Below are 26,304 nucleotides of genomic sequence, written 5' to 3'. Positions count from 1 at the left end.
ATACTGGGGATAGTGTAAAGAAGAAACTATCAGCACAGATTTTTTTTTTCTATCCTCCCCCTCTAGTATCATGATATACATTATCAAAATCAAATGAAATATTTAAACGTATTACTCCCTTCTTAAAATCTGCTCATATCGTAGCTGCTGCAAATTCTTTTCAGGTACATACTGAGGGAATAAATAAACCTATTCCATTCAAGACAGCCACACCATTTTATACTTCAGCCAAATCCTTAGCAAAGCTATAAGAGAAATTCAAACTGTGTAATAAAGACATTCAGTGTAAAAAGCAAGGTATAGCTAATACATGTGCACTACAGAAAATAGAGCATGTTGTCCCTATGCTGCTAACAGACACTATTAATTTTGATCAAATTATTTCTATTAAGAACAAAGATAAATAACATACCAGAAAAATACAGATCTCCCAACAAAACCCAAGCAAAAATTTAGGAGGGAGTTTAAAGACATTCAAATACATTTTAAGAATTAAGTTTGTGCATTGTCACCGTTAGAAGAAAGAGGCAGAGAAAGTAAAAAAGGAAAAAACTTGTTAACTGTTAACTGCAATTTTTGACAACTAGAAAAGTCAAAAGAGTTTTCAAAAGCAAATTAACTTGCCACAGAAAATGAAGTAGTACTAACCAGCACTTGTCACATTTTGAGTTCTAGGTCTGTATAAGCCCATCATGTCTATGCCTTCTAATTTGTCAAAGGCAAACAAACCCCCAACCAAAAAAAAAAGAAAAAAAAAAGTAAGAAATAAAAGACCTGTTAATCCAAGGTCAAAATGTACTAACATACACTCAGGAGACTTCCTCTCTCTGGTCTGTCAGAACTCTTAACTGCCAGACCTACCATTCTATTCCCTTTACTCATACTCAGGTTAGGAATGGGTTTTTTGGGGAGTGATTTTCTGTCTATGTATAAAACTAAAAGAAATTCTAGGGAACAGAACCACCTCTGACATGATTAGTTTACTTATTAATACTCCTGATGTCTATGCCTCATTTCTAGTAAAGTGTTAGGGAGTAACCACTTTCAAAAGGTTTAACAAATTTAATCAAGGGACAAAAAAGCCCAACAAACCCTCACCAAAGCTTGGCAAACAGAGAAAAAACCCTCAAAACAATGCTTGTTTTATTGATAAACATTGTGAATATTTTGTAATGAATAAATGCAAATATTTCAACAAATTTACAAAATAGTACTTTCTCCTAACTGTAGTGAACCCACAAAGCAAGACCTTGAGAACCAACTTCAAATGCTGGATTCAGTCATCCAGATGCAGGTGTGTTTTTCTCCCAAAAAAACACATTCACCCCTCTGAAGTGACTGAGAACAAAATGCAGAACAACACTAACATTTTTACAAGACCATCCAGCACATCATTGTTGTTTTCAGAATGGTTCATCCTTTAAAGAAAAAAATAGTGAGCAGAAGTTCTTTCCTCACTGCGTATTATCAAGCTACAAATTTTGAATTCCACTATTGTCACTGACACTGAAAAAGAATGTAAACTGTTAAAACTTTAGTCTGTGGAAGAACAGAAAGTATCCTTTTCTGAATATCTAAAATACTATGCAGGAGATATCGACCAAGCTCACATTTTCAGTCATGTTATTTCACAGTATTAGTCAGAATCACAGTCAGAATAAACATAAAAAGAACACTGCAACATACCTGTGTGACCATGCTTTGTATATACGTGGTTGGATGCTGCTGCTTTTGTTGAACAGCACTTTCTATTGCTACTTTCGCTACAGTGCTTGGATCCGCTCCAGCTGGCACAGCAACCATAGTTGCACTGCAACCAGCATTGTTGGGGTCACTGATTGTAACAATTCTAACTCCTACTTTATTTGGAATTCCTGGAACAGTTTCCCTGTCATTATCCTCTGCTGGCCTCTTTGCAGTTTTGCATTCTGCTGTGCCATTAGTAGACCGAACTTCGGAGGACAGGGTAGACTGGGACACTCTAGGTCCTGAGTGTGGAACTGCTATGATTTGATGCCCCTGTATAACAGAGGCTGTAGATTGTGGTGAGACAACTACACTTGGGCGTTGCTGAGGCACATCTGAATTCAAACTTGAAGCTAGAGGTCCATTAGGTAAATCAGTGTTGGTACCACTAAGTTGCTGGGTTAACAGTTTTGCAGCCTCCTGTGTACCGCTTACAACAGGTGAACTACTCAAAGTTAATACAGGCCCATTAGAAATTCTTTCCCCTTGATCACCTTTGGCAGTATCTTGCTGCGTGGCATCCAAATTCCCTTGTTGTTCCACTGAAGATATCTCACCATTTCCTACATGATTGGAAGTTTTGTGATTTGGAATGTTTTTGCTCAAATGAGAACAATCTCCTTTATCAAAATCACAGATTCCATTAACTAGGGGCTTCTTCAAATCACTTTTAATTTCCTGTGTGTCCATTTGTTCAAAGTTCTGCTTTCCAGGAGCTCCGTTCTCACCCATTTCTAATGATGGCCCATTACTGACTTGTGAGCACTGATTGGCCTCATTCTGTGTTTTCCCTGAGTTAGAAGGAGGTAGACTGGAGTCACTATACTTTCTCCCATTTAAAAGACTTCCCACCTGCATTTCATTTTCTTTTGCATCCCCATTGCTGGTGTTTGCAGCTCCTCTTCGGCAGGAAGGATTCTCCATAACTTCAATTTTGCGTTCATGAATGTGTAAACCTGTTGCTTCCTTTGCTTCTTCCTCCTTTTGGCAAATTATTTTATCACCTTTGAATGGGGGAGCAGCAGTACACGGTGATTGTCCAGCTGAAGGTGCTTGAGTAGCTGGAAGGGTTTGCACCTGTAGCCCAACTCCTGTCTGTGCTCCACTCACTGAAATTCCTGCTGGAGCAATTATCTGAGTTGCATTTCCCTGACTCACAGTTGCAGTAGCAAAACTCGTATTTGGCACAACTGTTATCGTAACCTGGTTGCCAGTAGTCCCTTGGAAAATAGTTGCTGGGCTGTTTGAGATCAACTGGCCTGGCAATATCTGTAAATTAGAAATGGGTACTGTTTGCACTGCCCCTTGGGGCGGGATTGCACCCGGGACCAGCTGAACATTTTGCTGTCCAACTAGCAGCTGCTGAGCTGGAGACTGTCCTTGAACTCCAAAACCTGGTGTCTGGTTATTGGCCATCTGATAAACCACCTGAGGGCTAGGAGCTCTTGCATTGTTAGGTGGAGGAATCTGTGGAGCTGGGAGTATAAGCTTCCCCCCGGGAGTTGAGGGGCCTCTTTTTGGAAGAAGCAGTTGTTTTATCAGGCTAGACTCACCAGAACTGGGCTGGCCAACTCCCGTATTAGCTTGCTGTGACTGAACTTGCATTTGCATCGATTGTTGTACCTGTACCTGCTGCTGCGATGATGCTGGTGAATGTTGCTGCTGCTGCTGCCTCTTTACAGAAAGCATCTGGCTAACAGTAGGAGGGGGTCCTTGTGACTGAGGAGTGGTAGATGAAGATGACATAACTGTAGGGACTTGATTATTTGTAACTGGACCAGGGGACGGTGAAGATGATGGAGTAATGCTCGGCTGTCCAGCCAACTGGACAGTTTGGCCAGCAGGAAGAGAAGCTGGGTTAGCAAGCACAATTTGATGAATGGCTGGTGCATATGTCTGACCTTGCTGAGCTGGCTGGCTTACTATCACTACACTTTGCTGGGATGGTGCTGGAGGCTGCTGCTGTGGCTGCTGCCCCACAGCAGGTGGACCTTGCTGAGACGGCAGAGGCTTTGGTGCAATATTCTGAAACCCTACTCTAGATGTCGGTGGGTTTTGAACACCTGCAATTGTAACCACCTGCCCAGCTGCTACTTGGAAATTCTGAACTGTGGTGGCAGAAACAATGTTAGATGCAGAGGTTGTGACATACTGCTGTGGTGCTATGATGACCGTATCTTGTTGCTGGTTACCCGCAGAGGACTGCTGAGATGATGTCTGCCCAGGTTGTGATGATGTGCTGATTAGCTGTTGACCCTGTGAAACTGCTGAACTGCATGCTGGTAGGTTTTGTACTCTGCCAAATATATGACCCTGAGGTACAGCTTGCTGAATTACCGTAACAGGAGTGCCTGAAGGTATCTGTCCTGGTACCACTGCGTGCAGTGGGGACTGTTGTTGAATTACAGGTTGGTGGTGAAGCATCTGAGAACTCACAACTGTAACAGATGGCTGCTGGCCTGTGGTGCTGTGATTTTGATTAGAAGCTCCTCCTACTGCAATAGGAACAGGAACTGCAGACTGAGGAACAGAGCTCTGTATTACTGCAGCCTTCACTACTTCACAGGATATTGGACCTTTATTCTGTATAACAGTCATTGGAGCATTCTGTTGTGTATGAATAGAAGGATTTTGTGGAATTCTAGAAACAGTCTGTGCCACAGTGTGAACACCTTGAATTGGAAAAGACATCTGTGTTGCTGTCAAAGTTGAAGACTGGTTAATAGGGGTCCTCTGATAGTGATTTCCTACACCTGGTAGCCCATGCGGGATTCCTGTTGAAATAAACACAGTAAAAGTTTGGAAGCAGAGATAACTTCAAACACATTAACAAATTTTTAAAAACCCAAGATCTGAAATTGCAATTCTGCCTGAAGCAGTTTCTTTTCTCAGCTCTACAGAGTCTGAATTAATGACACAGCAACAATGGCTTGTCTGCTGACTGGAAAGCTTATGGGTTACGTGTCAAAGACTAGAATGGCATGCAAGGAAATACTGCAATACTACTCCCAACATTACTGAATAAACTCTAAACACGCGGCCTCAACTTCTAACACTTACAAGCTATGCTCAAAACCTTCTGGCTTTTCTTATGGTTTCAGGATCAATGCAAAATACTTTATACATAATTAAGTTAAAAACCTGCTGGCAAAGGAGACGAAGACACATCAGGAATTGAATCAACCCGGACAACTGGGGTAGACGAAGTTGGTGGCTGCTGATAGTACATCTGAATGGGAAGTGGTATAGCTCTCCTCTTCACTCCTACCACATGTATATGCGCTTGACCATTGTTACTTGGATCTTCTACTCTCTTCACTGTATGATTTGGAAAGACGGTTCTGCCAAACACAACATAAATCCATGTTAATAAACACAGTAACTCAACTCTCAAAATGTTTTTCTTTTACCTAACCACTCTTGTGTGAGGAGTAATAGAAGGAATGCCTGCATCTTTACAACAAAGCAAGATTTTCCAATATCGTGTGAGTGCTTATCATTGAGACTAGCAGGTCCCCCAGATGGCCAAGATGTCATAGAACCTAAGTGAAAACTACAAAATCTCAAAAATCTACTTCAGAAAGAATTAGAAGGACTAGAAGCAGAAAAGGAACCCATTCAAAGATCTTGAAATATAATGAAATAAAATTAAACAAACTCTAAACATTTGTTTCAATTTAAATTCCAAAAGTGGATGTCTTTCAACCCAGTAGATATTTTCTCAAAGAAATTAAAACTACCGGTTAGTTTTGAGAACATACAATTGTTTCTTTATTGCTGCACAAATTCTTGTCTTACCGCAGGCATTTATAAAATCCAGTTGATGTTAGGATTCCACCTCGAGCTAATTTACTACAAGTAGAGAGGTATTCAGAGTACATTTCTGCTCGAGAGACTGAGCAATCAAGGTTCACTTCAAAGTGGGCATTCAACCTGAGGAAGACAAAATAAACTATGAAACAAAATATGGAGAGAGTATTTTTAAAGGGGTTGTTAAAACACTGCAGTTTGTATCACAGACACTTCTGAGATCTGCCAACAACATGGAAAACAGCATTTTAGTTTATTATTTTGTCAGATGCCTCTTCCACATTTTCTCACTGCTTACGACTTAACACACTGGACCCCTAACACCTACAGTCAGTTTTACATGCAATATCTTATTTACATACTTATATGTATATTATTTATTATTTATGCAAAACTGTCTCTACCTATGCCTTTTTTATTTTATATTCTGTAAAAACAAATGAGAATGCATGGTTTCTTGCTATCTCCTCCATACAGCTCTATTCTGATTCCTTAATGATTCTACTTTCACAAAAGATGGGCTGAAAGCTAACTAATTCTTCATCACACATTTTTATTGTAAGTCAATGTTTGCTGAATATCTAATATTCACTTATTAGTGAAAAGTATTCATATCTCCTACAGGCTCTACACAAGTCCACAGACCATCTAACCTTTAACCTCATAGGAAGCTGTGAGAAAAGGAAACATCCATCAGTTTAATTTTATTTCTCTTAGATCCACTACTCCAACCCAGAGACAAAGGAATTGTTAATCCCCAGCAGCAAACAGAGGCAAGTAAGAACTCACACTCAGTGCCCAAATACTGGCATGAAAATAAAAGAAATATTTTAGTTGTCAACATTTATTACATGGAGCTATAACTCTGTAAAACTACGCTGTGTTCTTCTTTGTAGAGCCCTACACTCCAAATCTAACTGTATGAAAAGCCTATGATGACATTCTTTAAATTGTGCTCTCTCATAAAGAGTAAGTACCATTTCTCCTGCAGTTGTTAGAATTTTATTATCACAAAACCAGAGATTATATTAACAGAAAGCTTATGTATTAATTAAATTTGGCATATTGAACAAGTGACTATCCAGTTGGATATGTCATTTTAGGTTGACACACTAACACTGGTACCAGCAAATAGGAGATGTTCAGGACCTAAAATTGTGAAATGTGATCTGTGATCACTACTTTACTGTCACGGCACTTACACCTCCTACTGAATCTAAGCTGGCTAGTAATACATCCAGGAAGGTCAGTTTAAATACCTTGTTTTTTTGCTGCTTTCAAGAGATGGAACTGAATTCTACTGCTATGATTTACTCATTTACCCATTTCTCTAAGTAGGAAGTAATGACTAAAGCATACCATGAAAATGTATATTTATCTAAGTTTGCTAATGTGATCTGTAGACAAAGTCTTGTTCCAGGCATCCCTGTTGAAATGCCTAAATATGAAATTTCTCAATCTTTCAGCAGTTAATTATTATGGTTGATAATACTTTGCAGTGTGCAAAGAGAAGCATGGTAACATCAGCTGACCACCAAAAGTTGCAATATTTCCCCCCATACAGCCAAAGCTCTGCTGGAAGTATAACCTCGTGATAACCCAAAACACTAAGCTTTGTAAATTCCATCCACTTTAACTGGAAGGTGCTTGTCTCCTCAGTGACAAGATGAACATATGAGCTGTGAAGCAGCAGAGGTGAAAGGCCCATCCGGAACTACTTAATACAAATACTTGGAACGCAAGTTGATTTATGTAAGACAAAGAGCTCAGAAAGATCACCTGCAATCTACATGAGAACCACAGGACAGACAGTTTCTCTCTAAATATCTGACAATAATATTAGTTGAAAGCAAGAGAACATGAATGGAAAAGACTTTGATCTTTTTTAACCTGAGGTTCAGAATGATCATGTAAGAGTTTTGCAGGGCCTTAGCTTCATAATTTGATAATTACTTTTATACTGATTCAGTAATAAAGCAACACATTACCAGATAAAAATACCTGTGAAACAGATAACACTCCTTGACAATTTAAAAAATAAATTAAACCAAGATCAGAGTTAAAAATCAAATCAAATTCTGTCCTAAGAGACAAAACAACTAACTTCATGAATCAACAGGCAAAGACTGAATAGTCTGGTTAAGTTTTTGCTTTCAGACTTCTTCATAGCAATGACAGAGTGGATTTGGTTTACACAGAAAAATCAGTGTAACAGTAAAGACAAGCAAACTGGAAAATTCTGTGACATGTGAATTCAGTATTTTTCTTGTTTTTCTTCTTCATTAATGTATTTGAAAAGAACTATACACTTACCATTGACATGCAAATTTCTCGCTGTCTATCTCTACTATTCCTGGAGGTGGAGCAACATGTGGTGCTGTCCTAGAGGCTGTAGAGAACATGGAGAGAAAAAACAAACAACAAAACTTGCTGGAATGTTTTTGTCCTCCTGAATGAAGCACTTCATGACAACCACAGGTACATGTTTGTAAGTAAGGATGCCTCCAGCTAAGGCAAGTCACAAAGGTGCCCACTGCAGACTACAGAGCTGCACTACAGTTTACCAAAGTGAAGCAGGGCTTGCCACGGCCAGAGTCATTGCTGAAGTGCAATCACCAGGAGTGCACCTAGTGAACGGCTGCTTCCAGATCCATGATCGTCATCTCAGCACTTTACAGTACTGAGCATGATTTTAAAGTGGCACAGTACTCCACCAAACCAGGCACAAATACACAGCAATTATTTTTCCAGCTCTTAAGTGGATGCAAATATAATGCAAAGGATCTTGTAGCAATGCCACATCAGTTCATCCTATTCACTCTGATTCACCCCCTCAGTTACATTCTCTCCCAGCCATTTTTTGCTGTGGTATCTACACCTATTCCAAAAACAGCGTGCTTAGACGTGCCAACCAGTCTGCTCCAATGGTTGTTTCTCAGTAACTTTCTAAGAATAGTTACAATTTGGTTCACATAACAAGAAACTGTTTAGAACCTTAAAGAGTGTGTCTATCTCATCTCATCTCTGCAATTCTACCAAATACTTTATGTTACTGCCCAATAATACCCAGTGTAAGAAATAACATAAAATGGACCTCTACTTCTCTGAAAATTGTGGGAACAATCTAGAATAGATACTTTTTCTTTCCAGTGAACAAGTTAAAATAAGCAATGTGTGTCACTTTCAGAGAATTTTCAGATTAGCAACTGAAAAACATTAAAATTCTTTCAGAGCTTGTTTCACAACAGTTTTGGCTAACATAGCTTTGGCTAACATAGTGTATTTTCTTCATGAGTGTTTGAAAAAGATATATGTTATGCACAACGTTACACTTATTTATGCAAACTAATCAGAAATCTAGAGAAGATAAAAATAATAGATCATATGGGAAATTTTATACAACAGTGTGTTCTCTTGCAGTGATACTCACCTGGGACACCTGTTGCATGAGCCTGTGAAGAACCATGATCCATTACCTGTGGTCTGACATCAAGTATTCCTTGCTGGCTAACACACTGATGTTCAATGAGCTTTACAGCAGTAAGAGCATCAGGTCCAAACATCTGGATGTCCATAGAAACCAGACATACTAATGTATCTAAAGTATTGAATGTAAAACCAACAATGACATTAGGACAACAAGACAAATGTTGTTGGAACATACTGATTTGCTTTAAAATTGCCATGTGCTGAAAGGGAACAAGTCTTTGCATGCTTCTGTAGGGTTTTTTTTGTTTTTTTTTAAACACATTTTGTGGCATTAAAAAAAATTTAGAATTTTTAGCATCATCAATTCCTTGAGGACACAATGAATAGATTTAGAAAATTCCATCCCCATGCTGTGTACTCTCACACACAGGCAAGCCACATTTTTAAGAATATGTCATGGTCAGTAGTTAAGTCTTTTTTCTTACTTAAGCGAGAGAAGAAATAGATTTTGCTTCTCCCTTACCTATGCTCTTCTCTACTTTAGCAATCTTTGAGCAGGCCACTTCTCCCATTTCTGTGAGCATGTATAGCACCTCAAGTGCTGAGATTACAAGCAGCACATCTGGTAGTGTGAGATGACATATGATCTCTTTATAGGATTCTTGATCCACATATTCACAAATTAAGACACCATTATCTTCAGCCTTACAAAGATTTGCCAAGATTTCCATGCCTGAAGAACAAATACAAAATAGTTTTAAACAGCAATAATTATAATTCTGATACAAAACCAAGAATAGCTAGAGATCTTACCTCTCATTTTTAAAAATCTATCCCTTGACATGAGGCATTTTGTAACAGTGTGGAACATTAGATGAGTAGTTTTGAAATCAACAGGATCCAAAAGAAGCTGAGGAGAAAGAAAAAGAATTACTAACACTATCCACATAGTGCTAATGGCTCAAATACTCAATTTGCTTATCAAAATATAAGGCTCAGAAGGGTTTAAGTGCAGTATACATAAATTTCACTCATGTTCATAAAAACTGAACCATGTGAGCTTTTGATTGTACCTAGCATTTTGAGTCCCATCCTTTTTTTCTGCTCTGAAGCAGCAATCTAATTTATACTTTCCAGTGCTCAGAATAAGGAAAATAACTTTCTTATCAGGCAGTCAACAGTATACACAAACGGATTCTAATACCCAACAAAGACCAGAACTTGAATAACAAAAAGTACTCCTTCCCAGATGCTATCCCAGTCATACTTCTTGTTTCTACTTCTGCTTCTCAACTAGAGATCCCAGACATAAGTAAAATTCTTTCTCACTCCAAAGTTAAGTTTGGTACATGGCAAATGAAAAACATCATCTTTTCTTTCAATATTTAATAGTGGACCAATACTTCTAATCTTATTCTCAGCTAGTATCCATTTTACTTAAATTTATATGCCATATTTAAAATATAAGGACTATCTGAATATACTTCTGCTAAAAATCCATAAATCCATATAATTTTCTGCACAATAACATTCAAACATCTCTCTCAAAAAAAAAAAAAAAGAAAAAAGAAAAAAAGAAAAGATGCCTCACATGATTCTGGCAGCACACTCAGAGGCCTATGACTAGTTTACACAAAGTACAGTATACAGGACGTAAAATCCTATAAAACTCTCTTTCTTAAACACACTGTTTTGAAGTTATGACTAAAGGTTTATAAAGTGAAGAAGCAAGCATATAGACTGCAGAACTTAACAAATTCCTTTCTTCTCTTTGGGAAACTAAACTGAAAATTATACTTTATGAATACCTTCTTATGTCCCTACATCATCAGTCTTCTTCATGTGATTCTATTTTAGCAAACGGACACATACAGTCGTATTTTAGTTTTGGCCCTGAACACTTGTTTTTAAAATGCTGATTACAATTAGAAATTTATTTCCTTCTCCACCCAATGATAAAAAAAATTAATTGACACTACTGCTTTTATCAATTTATATCTGAATTTTTCTGTTTGAAAGCACATTACCTCTGCTGCAATATTTCCCAGTGTGTCAAGCCCCAACTGCCGTAGAGAAATAAAGTGACTGTGAGCAGAGAGTAGCAGGAACCGAAGACAAGTACGATTAGCTGCCAGAAGTTTAACATTTCCCTCTTCAAAAGAAAGATTTCGTAAAATCACTGCTATCTGAAGTACCCGCTGCCCTTCAATATCATTAATGCCCAATTTGCGAGGTGGATGAAATAAGGATTCCCAAATCCATTCTTCTGATGGAATATCTATGAAGTAAATAAATATATATTAGTCCTTCCTTTGCTCGATTTACCAACATGCATGTATTAAGATTAGTCAAGATGTCTCACCTTGAGATTTGCTTCTGTCAGAAATTAGATCACGAACTTCAATATCCTCAACAATATCCTTCCAAAACTGAAGAAAGAATTAAAAATACTTAATTTCTAGGGGCTATTTCTTAAAATATTAATTACTTGTACTACGATTATGTTAAAATATCAAAATAATATTAAAATAATTGTTCTTTAAAATTTCCTAGTAGCCTTGATTCATCTGATAGTAACCAGAAGTGATGATAGGCAAGACGTTCAGTACTTTATATAAAGAAATTTTTCCCTTCAAGCACCAGAAGTATGCAGTCACGATCAACCAACACTACCAGAGAGGTGCTTTGCTGAAGCACATGCTGCAACTATGGGGCAGTTTTCCATATATCATTAGAAATACAGCAATTCCAAGTGGAAAAAAAGTCCAGGTCATCCTCCTTCATCTCCTACAAACAGTGATTACCTAAGGCAGAATAAAGTGACTCCTCCCACTCTCAACAGATCTTAAGACTCCTGCAAGAAGTTACTATTTGGAAAGACTTTTTAAAGCTGCTGCTCTGTTTCCTACTTCTTCATAACACACTAAAAAGAGAGAAACAACCACCACTATCACAAAAAACCTTTATGAATATAACCAAAGCAGAACACTTCAGCAGGCTGGAATTCAAATTACTTTACAAATTTATGGCCTGGTCTGTAAATGGTTGTTTTGTTGCTAGTCCTGTTGAAATTCAAGAGTTAATCAAGGAATTAAGTTTTGCAAACTAATAAAAATACATAGTGTGATGTATAATAATATAAAAATATATAATGATATATGCATTCTAATGTGTATATCTGAACAAAGATATAGACCTTCCTTTGACTAATAAAAATTTGTACATTTCTTTGACTCACTAATGAAATACCATTCCTCTTTTGACTATAATCACAGAATAAAACCACCAATAAATCTGGATAAAAAGGGGAGGATGGGAAGTACAACCAGCTGAACAGCAGGAGAAATTTTGCTATGCAAATGTAATTACTAAATTACAGCATTCATACCAAGCTTGACACTACTATTTTCTTGACAAATACAATACTACAGATTTTCTAAATTGGAAGGAAAAGAATTTTATTTTCACTGCAATGTTGCTAAATGGCGTCCAAGTACTGTTTAGTAAAGAGGATTTACTTGCACAGAAAGGATTATTACCTCATTTTAGCAAAGACAAGAACAGCTAGAAAAAAATCTTAACTTCTTACTGTTTGTGACAAATAGATTTTTGTAATTAATACTGAAGCTATCACCAAGAGCCACAGAAGACGAAGGCATGCAGGCAAAATTCTGTTACAAGGCAGCAGGTGTAACATGACAATTTTTTTTCCCCCCCAAAGGAACAGCAAAAGTGGAAAGAAACAATGAAGCTTTCTGGGAATTAATTTGAAAAATACATAGCACAAAGGCAACAAAAAATCAGTCCAGCATCCCAAGCAGTTATTTATTCCCTACTATGAAGGACACCTGCAATCTAATACGACATATTAATAGAAATGAATAAGATGGTGCAAAAGAAATGGACTTTATCACTAGTTATTTTATAATATATATATATATATAATTAAATCATGGACTGCTAATAGAAACAAAGCTAAAACCTGGAAGCAACCAAACAGACATCCAGATACTAAGATGTAATGGACAAAGGTAAAGAACTTGATTCACATTCACAATCTGATCACTGTCAGTACCCAAGCTCCTTTGGAAAAAAATGCAAAGGATTACACAGAATCAAATAAGATCAACCAAATGACTGTCCATAAAAGCAATGGAGATGTGAGTCCACAAAACAAAATGCACAATGGTATGATGACTTATTGTTCAAGAAAAATATGAGAGCAACTGGAGTCAGGTCAGCTTGACAGATTACACAGAGAGACAAGGAAAGTGATGTTTGAAAAGTATTTCAGGTGTTTAAGTGCATAAGGATCTCTGCGCACTATCTGAGAAAGATTCAGGATAAATGCACAGTAAATAAAAAGAAAATTATATTTATAGAAAGAAGTTGGGCAACAAAATTTAAGAAATCACAAAATAAAGAAGAAAATCAGAGAAGTAAGTAAGGCACAAGAACTGCATGTATGTGAATTTTGGAGCTCTACAGCTAGAGGAGGCCTCAAGTAGTCCAAGAACATGAAATGCAAATAATTTGACTGAAGTAAAAAGAGACGAACGGTGCATGAAGAAATGTAATGCAATTTCTCATGCACTACACATCAGACACTAAGTAGCTGCTGAGACATGAAAGAAATACCTGGAAAAACAGCTAAATCTATCAGAAAATAAACATACTATATAAACAAATCACTCTTGAAAGCGAACTATACTCACAAGTGGACCTTGGCAACATGAGGATATTCAAAGCTAAGTGAAACAGTCAAAATGGGAAAAGAGGAGAAAACATCTGAGCAGGATGCCATCAGAGCTTGGGGATGGGGACAACAAAACTAACAAGGAGACATACAAGATGACTGCCTAAATGCCAGTTGTTCCAATCCCTAAGTAAGGACACACAGTCATCCCTGCTCACTAGACATTTAAGCTTATTGGGAGTGCGAGGAAAAATCAAGAGGGGAGAATGCCACAAATTAACATAGCTGTAAGAGACAGCAGCAGGTTCAACTTAAATAATACTCCAATTTGGACAATTAATGGAACAGATTCACTGACTAGTAAAACCATTTGATTCAGTTTAGAAGTAATTTATGTAAAAAGTGGGAAGATATGTATGTCCTGCTGCACTTAAGATAATGAAAAACATAAATTTTTCAAACAGTCTTATATAATGCAGTAAGGACTGGGGGGGAAGGGAAAGAAAAAAGAAAAGAAAGGTAATTGATTCCCTTGAAGTTTAGTATAAAGAAACACATTGCTTTTCATCTTTACCTTCAACTGACAGAACAGTGATACTGGAAGACACCACTAACACCAAAATGAACAAACAAAAAAATGAAGATTTAAAAAAAAAATAATAATATCAACAGTGAAAGGAGTAACTTACTTAATAGCTGTTCTTTTTTCTTAAAACTGCAAAAGCACATTTAAAAAAACCTAAAAACAAATACCAAAACCAGACACACAACGTCTGTGCTGACAACCAAATATCTCTCTCCTACGTCAGGAAGCTCCCATGCTTCCCCCAACTTCTGTTTTGACATAGCCACAGCTGCAATACAAAATAAATTACTTCCAGTAGTAAGGTCAAACAAATGCTTGCAGTGAGATGCTCTGAAAAAATCTGAATTCCTGGCATTAGAGATACTTTTACATGCGATGTTAAGTTTTTCACATGCTTTCCGAGTATTTCTGCCATGCTGTCAGCAGTATTTCACTACAGAATGGTACTATATATGTTGTAATGTCTAAAAATAGATCTTGGAGAGCATCCAAGTTTTTTATTAGTAAACCTTATTGCAGTTACAGGAGTTCTACTTAAAACTTTGTTAAAACATTTATAAGAACCACCTGTCCTTATAACAATTACTTAAATTTATATAATCAATATGTAATACATTAGAATACTGTATAATTTCAGATGTTTACAAATCAAGACATGGTGCTTGTTGCTGCTCTAGATCAGCAACAGCCAGTGACAGCTTAGTGGGACATCAACACGTAAGTGCTAAGTGCTTCAAAAAAAACCAATCAACCAAACTATCCAACCCACTAACCAGCCCACAACCTACAGTACTTCTGGACATACTTCTTCAGTGGAAAAGGAAAATCTTGAAGATTGTGAAACATTAATTTTACACTTAACTTTGGCACACTTGAATCTCATTTTCAAGTCCATATACTCACAAATATGAGAGCTTAGCTTTCTTGGTTTTAAGTTTACTTAGGAAATTTTGATTAGGCAATCTTTACACTGGTATTTCAACAATACTTATCAATTAACTAAAATTACTATGATCCAGCTTGTTCCCAAACTGAGTTACATAAAAATAAAATAAAAGATAAATGGAGACAGCTCCCAACAAATATTGTTCTGTAATACTGGCAAGATATTTCAGTTTATAAAACAATTATGGAATTGAGCAGAAATCTGCCTTTATGAGGAACTCTGAAGATTATCTCTTCACATTTTTATTTAATAAAAAGCATAAGGTATCCAAATATATTTTAATCTAGCTTTCTTCTATTTTAGCCACATAAATAATCACTTGTAATTCAATTCAAGAAATCACATGTCATAGTCAATATGCTGAAATAGCCAATCTATTTCATCTATAATGCATGCTCTTATTCACCTAAAAAAGTTCATCTAGAATAAATAACCATTTGTACAAAGAAACTTTAGTTCTATTTTTACTTCATTTCACGACTTGCACAGTAGCTCATGCCCTCTAGTGGAAAGATTAAAAAAGCCTTCTGCAAAACTAAGTTAAAAAACTATTAAATACTATTAAAGTATTTCTCATAGCTTCTTATGCTGTGATCTTAATTTTTACAATTCAGAATGTTTCTTTACTGATCATCGCAGTTCAAAACGAAACCCACACAGCATTGTTGCCTCTTGGTAAATATGCCACCCAACATCCCTTTTCTTCACACACATTAGTTTCCTTATAAAAAGAAACATAGTAACTTTTGTTCATTTGCCTATACCTATTTTTTTTCTTAATACACTTCTTCCTACTCATCCCAACATTTTAAGACAACTGTGACATAGTGTCCTATTATATTTAAATCAAAGTAATGAAGTTGAGAGTAATTTTAAGGACATATGCTAGTGTATCTTAGAACTTTCAATCTTTTTAAAGGATTTGATATCCACCACACGCAGTACAAAATTATTTTAGTAATTTTTGATTTACCTTAACAAAATCTCTATCAGTTTTCTCCTTCCACTCTTCTCCAAATACAGCAGAAAATGATCCTAAAGCTTTAAGCACAAAAAGCATATTTTAGTAAAGTCTTTAAAAATGAACATTTTTTATTAATCCACAAACTAAATAAAGATTCAAGAACACTATAGACTCTTCCAGTGTTTCCTTTTGATCTTAAAAATACCGCACAAACTAGCTGAAATGTCTGCTGTCATTTAATTAACAGCTATTGCAAAATTACAGTGTAAATTGAAAGTAAGGAGTTCATAAGGAAAGGCCTAGTTTGTGAATCCTGTAAAAAAAAAAAAAAAAAACAAACAACTTTTCCAGGAGAAAAACTTCTCCAGGGGAAACTTTTCCAGAGTTCTTTTCCAAGAATCAAGTTGACTGGTCTGTTTTCAGCCTCACATCAAGAACTGTTTTCCATGTGCACTGTGTAAGCACAAACACTACTGTAGTAATTAAACAAATTCCCACTCATGTTTTCTAAAAAATAGTAGTAAGATTTTGACAGTGCTCAATTCAAACTCAGTATTTAACCAAGACCAGTAATAGATGTTCTTGGCTGTTTGACTGAGCCACTACCACAGCTTTTGTAATCATCACTCCTTGAAAGCAGTTACGACTCAGTCAATCTGATTCAAATGCTGAATCAATCTAAAAATACTCTGTCTTGCAATAGTTCTGTAATGAACTAATAACACATTTCAGTTAAACATTTTGGTTCATGTTTTCTTATTTTGTACAAAATGCTACAAATCTCAATTCCAAGACCATATCAGCTTTCAATTCACAGAATCCAAACCAAGGCCTTATGCAGCTCTCCAAGCTGAATATACTATATAACCCCTTGGGGTTGCCCCATGACCTGCAATCCAACTGTCATCTTGAAGTTTAGGAGGGAACTGGAGGGAAGCTGATGACATGTTTTACTACCCTAAAAACACTATAAGTAATAACAATTATAAAACCTTAATTATAGACAAGAAAAATCTAAAACCTGTATTAAATTAAGTTAATCAGCTATTTTTTGTTGCCATCTAACATTACTCTGGTAGGATTTTCATAATGCCTGAATTTACTAACTAGAGAACTCATTTATTTCAGCATGAAACCTGGCAGATTTACCTTTATTATTTCTACTATGAAACCACATCAGTATTTCAAATTGAAGTTCCATGCTTCAAAAATAAGTAAATATACCCCTGCTGTTTCTTTCCCCCATTTGTCCCAATTAGTCCTCCTAATGCTGCTAGGACATTTCCCTGGATTTATCCAGAAGACACAATCATGTAATATAAAAATGAAGTTTTTCCCAGAAAATGAAGACAATGAGTTTATTACATGCTCATCATTACTCCCAGCTTTACCTCAAATATTTTTCAAAAAACACTAAACAGACAAGCTATGGAATAAACCTGTTCTTCAAGTTAAGAACTCCAGAAAACACTGTCTGCCCCCTACAACATAAAAAAAACCCTTAAATAGCAATACATAATTCAATTAAATTATTTGCAAATTCCTAAATCAATATAAGTTTCACCAAGAGAACATGGGAGTGATGGTAACCTCAAAAATCTAGAGAGCAAGCATTCTGGAATCATACGGAGGACTAAGTTTCCCTTTAGCTTCCTTTCAAATATTTTCCTTTGAAAGTTCTTGTGCCTGGACTAGATGCAAACACTAAATGACCAAGTTCTAACCATATCTGAAGGACATTGAAAAATGTACAAATTTTTCAGAAAATTTGTAGAAAAAGCAAGAGAGAAGCTGGAGGACACTAATGCAATACTGGGGGGAAAACGGGAAAGCTACAAATCCTTATGTAAAAATGCCAATTATTAAAAAAATCCAACTAAACCATATACAACAGCTAACACTGGTTCTTCCCCAGCATTTTAAATCAGAATCTTTGACATCCCATACTATGTTTGTGCTTACACATGAAAAGGAGATTTCTACTCAAACAGATATGATCGTCTACATTATCAGACTTAATTATGCTCGGCTGAAAAGGCTCATTTGAGCAATTTTTTCTGGAAGTTATTTCTGAATTTCAGTATTAAAAAACCAACCAACCAACAAAAAACCCCACAAAACCAAAAAACCCAACAAAACCAACCAACCAAACCACCCACAAACAAAAATGAAACCCAAATTCACAAACAAACAAACAAACATAAACAACAAAACATTAAAACCAAACCAAACTAAAAAAGCTCAATACATAAACATGGTAAATCCTTCCTCCTCACCACCCCAAGATAAAAGCTATGCTGTTATGATTTTACAATGGTTTAGGTTAATTTATGTTTTGCTCCTCTCTTGACAGGAGGCCATTAACAAGGAATTATTAGGCATGGAGGCATTTCTTTCACACTGAAAAAAATCTGAAGAATTTATCTGACATACTTTAGTATTTTGAAGGTATCAACTCTCATTTAAAATTTATGTGCTAGCATATTAAGTAATTCTGAAAATCTGAAAAAGACTTTTCTCCCCTGAGTTTTATAACCTGAATTTCACTGCAGTTAAATGTGTAGTGAAGTATCAGGACAAAAATGTTAGCATGTCATTGTTTTCAGACTACCTTGACTTAAATTTTAAATATGCATTGCCATTAAAAAAGAATTACGGAAACTCAGCATGGTCCTACAAATTCAAAAGGAAACAGTAATACACTACAAAGAGATGGAAATCCAGTGCTGTAAATTTAGCATCCTGAACAACTGAACTTCACTATCAAAAAACTAATTCTTACATTTCACTAACCTGTTAAATAGATTTTTAAGATTTCTAACTTAAAAGGTATTTGTTACATCTGATAAAACCTGTAATCATAGACAAGATAAAGAGGAAAAACTAGATATATTGCTGTGAAGTAAGTTATTAACATTTTAATTATCATGAGTTGTGAAAGATGCTACAACAGGTATGGATGCTTTCTGTTGCAAAAATGTTGCTATATACTTACTGTCATCAAACACCCCAGCATTTGCAAGCAGTAAAGTGATGATTTTAGGGTCCTTTTCAAGCTGCATAACATGCTTGCTTTCATTTGAAAGAAGAGTACACACATTAATTGCAAAGTCCACTTCATTTGGGAGTCCAGATAACAGTGAAAGCACCAACTTATTATAGTCATTTGGTGAGTTTAAGTCCATAGACAGCCCATAGCTTTGACGAAGATAATCTAAAAAAAAAAAAAACCACAATCAACAACATTTTCACAGCTACACTCAATCTTGAAATTATATATAAAGCAATATTACTGTAAGAAAGAATTTGGGAAAAGTTTGTTTATAAATTATTGCTGTTTTAAACAAGTTTTCACAGCATTCAATGTATTTTTTGTCTGGCAAAAACATGGAACACATTTCATTTTGCTGTGTACCTTTCTAGTTACATATCAATTCTTCTGCCAGGTCCAGAATGCAACAATGTAGCATGTTCTCCCAAAGAAAAGCTTACAAAACAGAAGCTTTAATTAAAGCAGAATGGAATTGTAATAGAATTTGAAGTCAATTTCTACACAACAAACTACACTTCCATTCCACAAAGCCCACCAGCTTCTGATTTAAAGCTTAACTAATTGTAGGCTCAATTCAGGTATTTGACTCTGTGGAGAAATTAGAGATTGAAAGAAACACACTGCAAATTTTCAAGGTAATTTTTTTCAAGACGAGTAACTACACAGCTCTACTAATTAGCAAGGATAATATTTGTAAAGAGGAGAAATAGCTCATGGATTTTAATATTTGTTTTGTTCTGGTTCACAGTGGAAAGGTTTTGGAGTGTATTAAACTAATCATTTGACTGTCCTACAGATTTGACGGTTTTAATGCTATTGCAAATTTATCTATGCACTATTTCTGTAGCCTGTCAAAAAAAAAAAAAAAACAAACCAAAAATGCACCCACACACAAGAAGGAAACAGCACTTTCACACTCAAGAATTTACCTGACACACTGTGTTGCTGGTAGTTATAGGAAGTTGGAATTGCACCAATAGGAAGTTGTGGCTTTGGATTGCCTGGTTGTACCTCATCATCCTCCTCTCCAAAATGATGGACTTTTTCATACTTTTCTAGATAACTGAAATAAAATTATAAAAAAAAGTGGTTTTAGTGCAGCTAAATCTTTTATTCCAAAAGCAGAGCTTCCAAAGGAAGCAATCTAGAAACACAAAGATTTACTGGAAACAATAATCAAAATGCTGAAAAACAAATGCTGAGTCAGACTGACAACAGGTGACAGAGAAATGTAGATATGTGTAATTACTCCTTTATATACCAATTTTTTCACATTTTTCAAAAATGATACTTAGATAAATTGCATCAAATTGCTCCCCTTTGTGACTAAGACTGTTTTTCCCAAATCAACTTTTGCTACTCAAAATAAGTCTGCAGGTGAAAGCATCATAAAAACTACTCTGTACTCTCTACCAATAGATATACAATACCAATACCAAGGTCAAGTCCAGAAAAAATACTTATATCTTTTTGCCTTGTTTAAAGAGAAACTGTACACTAGGTCTTAACAACTACACAAGAGTAAGAGACTTCAGGGCAGCAATTCAGGAACTTGAGAGCCATAACTGCAGCTAGTAACCACTAGAAATCCCTTTGAACCCATTAAGAAAAAAAAAAGTTGATGTACTGTACAAAAATGGACTTTAAGCACAGAACCTATATATACAAAAAGTAAACAGTCAAGCAGCTTGATAAATTAATTACCTCAATGACAGTCAATTTAGTATTAGAAATGTAACTTACAGAACTTTCTACACTCCAGTATATAAAATCAATTTAAAATACCCACTGTAGCATTAACTTCACAGTGATATGTAGTTGAAAATCCTTCATGAAATTAAGTCAAGATCAAAGCTGCCTAAATATACAGATTTTAACTGTGCTGAAAAATGACAATACCAGGTCAATAAAATAATAATACTGTAAAATCAGAAAATAATTTAAAACATTTATATTTCACTTTGTATATGCTAAAATATTTACTATATGAGTAAGCTTTTGTATAATGTTTGTCAGTAGACACTGAAGTAATTAACTCATGGTAAATCAGAGAGATTTTAAGGAAATAGCATTCCCACTGACCTCTGAGGAATATTTCCCATTCATTAAATTAGTAATTATTTCATGAAGTGAGGTATCAATGACATAACCATACCTTTAATGTGTTAGCAAACAATTTTTTCTTAAGAAAAGGGCACATTTCAGAAGAAATGAAAGACATCAGAGCTAATAAGGCAAATGATGCTGTACTGTATCACATGCAAATACCATTCATGTCTGACTAGAGTTCAGGATATTCCAAGTACTACATATGCTATTGTTACATGAACCACTGCTATAGTCCCCTCCCTATTACATAAACTCTTGAGTCAGTTAAGCAAAAATCTTCCCTGCAAGTCATTTGCTTTTAGCCTTTTTAAAAGACTAAAAAATTACACTTAAATATGGTTGCTTTTATCTTTAAACTAAAAATACTCATTTATGTGAGTTAAACTTCAACCAAGTATCTGCACAGAAAGTAAAACCTTCTAAAACTGTTTATCAGTTTTTAAAGTCATAGCTCAACCATGTTCTAAAATCTAAACCCTAAATTTTCTCTTCCCCTACATTTCCTTACCCTTTTATCCCACTTCTCTCTTTTAGCTTACATCTTATATCCAGATGAATCAAATCTTCAATCCAATCAATTTTAATTAACAGAGCCTGTGCATTTATGGTCAAGACCAGAAAGAGCAGTTGACCTTCCCTTTTTCTGTCCCATCACTCACTCTTCAGAGAGCTCATTCAGAAAAGTAGGAGGATTCTACATTGGCTTTCCAGTCATTTTTCAAACTGAGCAGGGGTCAGATGAATACTAGCTCTGGTGCAGGAGTACATAGCCAAGGATGCCACATGTACCGTTTCTACACTGGCAGAAGCTACACTGCTGTAGCTTGTCTAGTAAAAGCTGGGGCTAGAGCTAATTTCCTTGTATTTGCTGGTCTGAGTCAAAGCTTGAGATTAAAACAGTTTCATTATTGAAATAAAATTTCATAGAAACATTTAATAAGATGAAGTAAAAATACCTATACAGAAACACATATGGTACTCAATCTGCAAATTATTCTGGACTTGTCCATTCTACCAAGACTGAACATCTATTTAGGCATTAAAAAAAGTGCTGTATATATCATAAAATAATTCATGTTGTTCCATAGTGTTATATGGAGCATATACACTTAACCTTATGCTTTTTATTAAAGCCATATTCCAGGAAAGCTGAACAATATGAATATCCTAGATGTTCTCCTCTGTTAATATCCAATTTATTAAAATGTGTTAAAACAGTTCCACTGAAAATAGAAAATTTCAAAGTTCAAGAACTTACTTCCTTTCTTCCCCCTCTGAAAAAAATTTAGGTACATATTAAAAGGCCTCTGCAAACTAAAATGGTCATAATTTGTTCAGTATTGAAAACGGTCATAAAGTTCTCACAAATGTCTTATTTCACAAGAAACCAGGATTCAAATTACTTTTAAGTGATGATCTAATTTTTCCCCATGCCAGTGTAAGGATTGACTTCACTTTACTAAATTCTGAGCTCTTTACATTGTTATTCAATTTACTCAGGTTCTGCCTCTTCAAAGAAGAATCCTCCTTTCTTATCTCACCCCAAACTACCAAGTTTGACAAGGAAAAGTTGAAAACTTAACAAAATAAAGCCCTCAATAATCCCAAAGCCTCAATTACAAATGCTAAACCCTGCCTTCCTCCCACCCCATGGAAAACCCAAACCTCAGACCAAACAATCAGAAATACATTCCCCACCTCTAATACACTTTATTCTCTTTAAGATATTCCTAGTATTCAGGGAGGATGATGCACTATTTGTCAATCCATTGCGTGTGACAGCACTGTAATACTAAATTTCAACTATAATAACCAGACTGTAATAGACTCTTCAGTATGATTCCTTTATGCTACAAAAGTACCAACTGTTTACAGACAGCTATACAGACCTCAATCCTCCAAACATTCCTTTTGTTTCCTGTAGAGAGAATGCACAGCCTGGAATTTCAGTGTAGAGAAGAAGCTTTGTAAAATTAGCTTGTACAGGGGCTTTACTAGTCTTAAATTCTAATCTGAACAGTCTGGCATACAGCTACTATGTAAACAGCAGAGCAGTTCAGCATAAACACATGTCTTGCTCTAAATACACAAGAAATTTAAAAATAATAAACAGAGCTTTTCTATTACTGAAAAATAGTTGTGAAAATGCTCATATGTTATAATCAGTTGCAATGGCTAATTTCATGTTTCAAAACAACTTGGATCTGTAGTTATAAGCTAGAAAGGTATACTTTGGTCACAGAAAAAGCTTTTCAGGAATTCAAAGTGCTTCCTTAATTTCACAAAGTCACAGGCAGTATACATCAGCAATAACAGTTTTCTGAACTTCTCTTTTAGTTTCAATACCAACTGAACAATTAGATCCCAAAAAAGAAAGATGCAGCTAGTATCTACAAAAAAGAATTAAAGCAACTAACTAAATTAAAGACCAGAATTTAATTACTAATGAAACAATGTATACAGGATAGAAAAGTTTTTTTAAAAGTCTTTAAAAAAAGCCCATTTAAGTACTATGTTGAAGCCTTGGTGAAGATGGAATATTAAGGAATACTTCCTTCTGTACCCGTGTAGAAAGGTGCTCCACACTGTTAGCATGGCACCCTGAACTGGTGTTACCCATTGGACACATGAAACAAAATATTCAAGAAACTGAAATGCAATGAAACCCATTTACAACCACTCTTGGCTTTTCAGCTTGGATCACTCCTCTGTTCAGAGAGGTTTAGCTTAAATTAAATAAAGAAATAAATGGAAAAATAAATAAATCTTTTAAAAGCTACACACCCCAAACAAAACCAATACCATCACCACTCCCCAAAAACAACAAAACACACACACATAGCTCTGGTGAATAGCCAGGATATGCCAAGTACTGAAAAATAGGAAAATACGTGGGCAACCAGAGACAGACATATGCAGACCAGCTACTTTTTGAAGGGCAAGTAATTTCAATGTTTTCTGAAAACCTGAGTTACTTTCAGGATCTCTTGACTTGGAAATCAAAAGATCATATCTCTTTAAAAATCAAATTCATATTACTCATTCTGTTCCTCTGACAGCAATAAGTCACTTTGTTCCATTCAAGTCTGTGAGAAAAAAGTTCTCTGAAGAAGAGTAATATTTTTATCCATGTAAAATACTTATTTAGTAACAACACAGGTTTTTTTTCAGCCCAGTGATTTTTAGGCTTGTTTTCAGATATTTAGGAAAAAATACTAACAAAAAGAAGCCCACACTACGTACATCTAGGGGCATGTATAATTTACTATAAACAGTAGCCCTGAATGGGCTTAGAGTATACTAGAAACTGGTTCATGTAACAGTATAAAACATCTGGCTCATTTGGATATTTTGGCTCCCTTTACCAGGAAACAATAAATGCACCAAAATATATATTAAGCTAATGTCTGGCAAAACACGACATGACCAATCACAGTCCAACTATCAGCTCCCTCCTCGCCTTTTTATTCAGCTGAAGAGCAAGCAGGTACCATTTCTACCACAGCTCTCCACATCACCTTTTTTGGAACTATATTTCTAACAGCATTGCTAGTGGGAGACTGACAGCATGACCTTGCACCATTTCTGTTTGCCCATTATGATGCAAGACAGACACACTCTTCCTGCTCATTCACTTGTACTCCCTCTCCCTCTTTGCAATACTATTGACAACAACATCCTAGATAATCATGAGACAAAATCATGACTGTAATAAGGATTTCACACTATTGAAAATTCCAATTTGTATTACTTTAAGTGAGAAGTGTTGCATATAGTCTCTCTTTGCCCCTAATTCGACATGACTCTTGTTCTAAACTCAAAAGGACTAAGGAACCCATGACAAATCACGAACCTGTGGTGCCAATCAAAAGCTGCAACCTTTTCAAAAATACACCATCTTTATTAGAAAATCCATTGCAGTCCTACAGCTTGAATCTGTGCCTGATACAGCCACTGGAAAATCCAATCCATTTATGAAGCCTAATAGCAGGCAGTATTTTAATCCCATAGAAGGCTGTTTCTCAGCAAGGCCAAAGCATTTAAACTTGACTCTGCTGCTGGCACACACTGTGGAGACTGGTGCCACACATTGAAATGAAAATCCTGCTTAGAACTTAACTGCTGCTTAACTTAAATGCTGCTGCTGCAGCTGCTCCAAGTAACATACCACTCATTTACTCATCTCATAGATGTTCACTTACTAAATTCCTGTCCCAAGAATTATTCTAAGTAGTTTCTGAAAATGGCAAACACAACAACTTGCTACATAGCTCTGCTCAAACTTTTAGTGTGCACCAACAAACTGCCTCAAATTTGATTTCATGTCTAAGTGTTTTGCCAGTGTCACCAGCAATCTTTTCAGGTTGGTTTTTTTCCCCCCCGGCCCTGAGGGCACCACGAATTCCAATTCAACAGTTAAACCCAATTATTGTCAGAACTGATGCTTGCAGCTGAATCATTCAAAACCAACATTTGCATTTTCCATCTTCACCTTTTCTACCTCAGAAACTGACTATCTCACATAAGGCTTCCAGTGAAACATTGCACATGTGATTCTCAGCATTGTTTGTTTGAATTCTGGTTTGTTGTGACCACCTAAAAAGACAGACTGACAAATCAAGACTCTCAAGGCTGTACTTGGCCAGCATGCCAGACAAATATGAAACTCCAATAGCTGTGCTTTTCAAACACCTGGTGGAGTGTCCCACAGTGTGCATGCTGGATACTGTCCTAACCAGCCTGCACTGGCCTGTTTGGAATGAGGTCCCATGTGGGCCCATGAGACCATACACACCATACCAGGGGTTCTACCATCCAGCCTCCACCCTGACAGGTTCTGTCACACTTCAGGAGAACTGTGCAAACTCAGAAGGCCTTGTGCAGATTAAACAAGCCCGTTATACACAATCACATACAAACTATAATTGCATTTACATGGAATTTAAATATGTTAAACTTTAGTGCC

General features: G+C 36.0%; 1 protein-coding gene across 1 annotated transcript in view; it reads right to left on the bottom strand.

The window, feature by feature from the left end:
• The window catches only part of ARID2 (AT-rich interaction domain 2), a 92,700-nt gene that overhangs the window by 19,056 nt on the left and 47,340 nt on the right, over nucleotides 1-26,304 (bottom strand). Inside the window, exons 4-15 of the mRNA XM_036400829.2 lie at nucleotides 20,159-20,292; nucleotides 19,173-19,391; nucleotides 16,187-16,254; nucleotides 11,348-11,414; nucleotides 11,013-11,263; nucleotides 9,799-9,895; nucleotides 9,509-9,718; nucleotides 8,987-9,154; nucleotides 7,870-7,945; nucleotides 5,545-5,679; nucleotides 4,888-5,087; nucleotides 1,687-4,520 (exon numbers count right to left, since the gene is read on the bottom strand). Of these exons, the coding sequence (XP_036256722.1) occupies nucleotides 1,687-4,520; nucleotides 4,888-5,087; nucleotides 5,545-5,679; nucleotides 7,870-7,945; nucleotides 8,987-9,154; nucleotides 9,509-9,718; nucleotides 9,799-9,895; nucleotides 11,013-11,263; nucleotides 11,348-11,414; nucleotides 16,187-16,254; nucleotides 19,173-19,391; nucleotides 20,159-20,292 (4,459 nt within the window). The remainder of the gene's footprint in view (nucleotides 1-1,686; nucleotides 4,521-4,887; nucleotides 5,088-5,544; nucleotides 5,680-7,869; nucleotides 7,946-8,986; nucleotides 9,155-9,508; nucleotides 9,719-9,798; nucleotides 9,896-11,012; nucleotides 11,264-11,347; nucleotides 11,415-16,186; nucleotides 16,255-19,172; nucleotides 19,392-20,158; nucleotides 20,293-26,304) is intronic.

Source organism: Molothrus ater, chromosome 5, assembly GCF_012460135.2.
Source record: "Molothrus ater isolate BHLD 08-10-18 breed brown headed cowbird chromosome 5, BPBGC_Mater_1.1, whole genome shotgun sequence".
NCBI classification, from domain to species: domain Eukaryota; kingdom Metazoa; phylum Chordata; class Aves; order Passeriformes; family Icteridae; genus Molothrus; species Molothrus ater.
The sequence above is the reverse complement of the archived record's forward strand: the minus strand, read 5'-3'. Positions and strand labels throughout refer to the sequence as shown.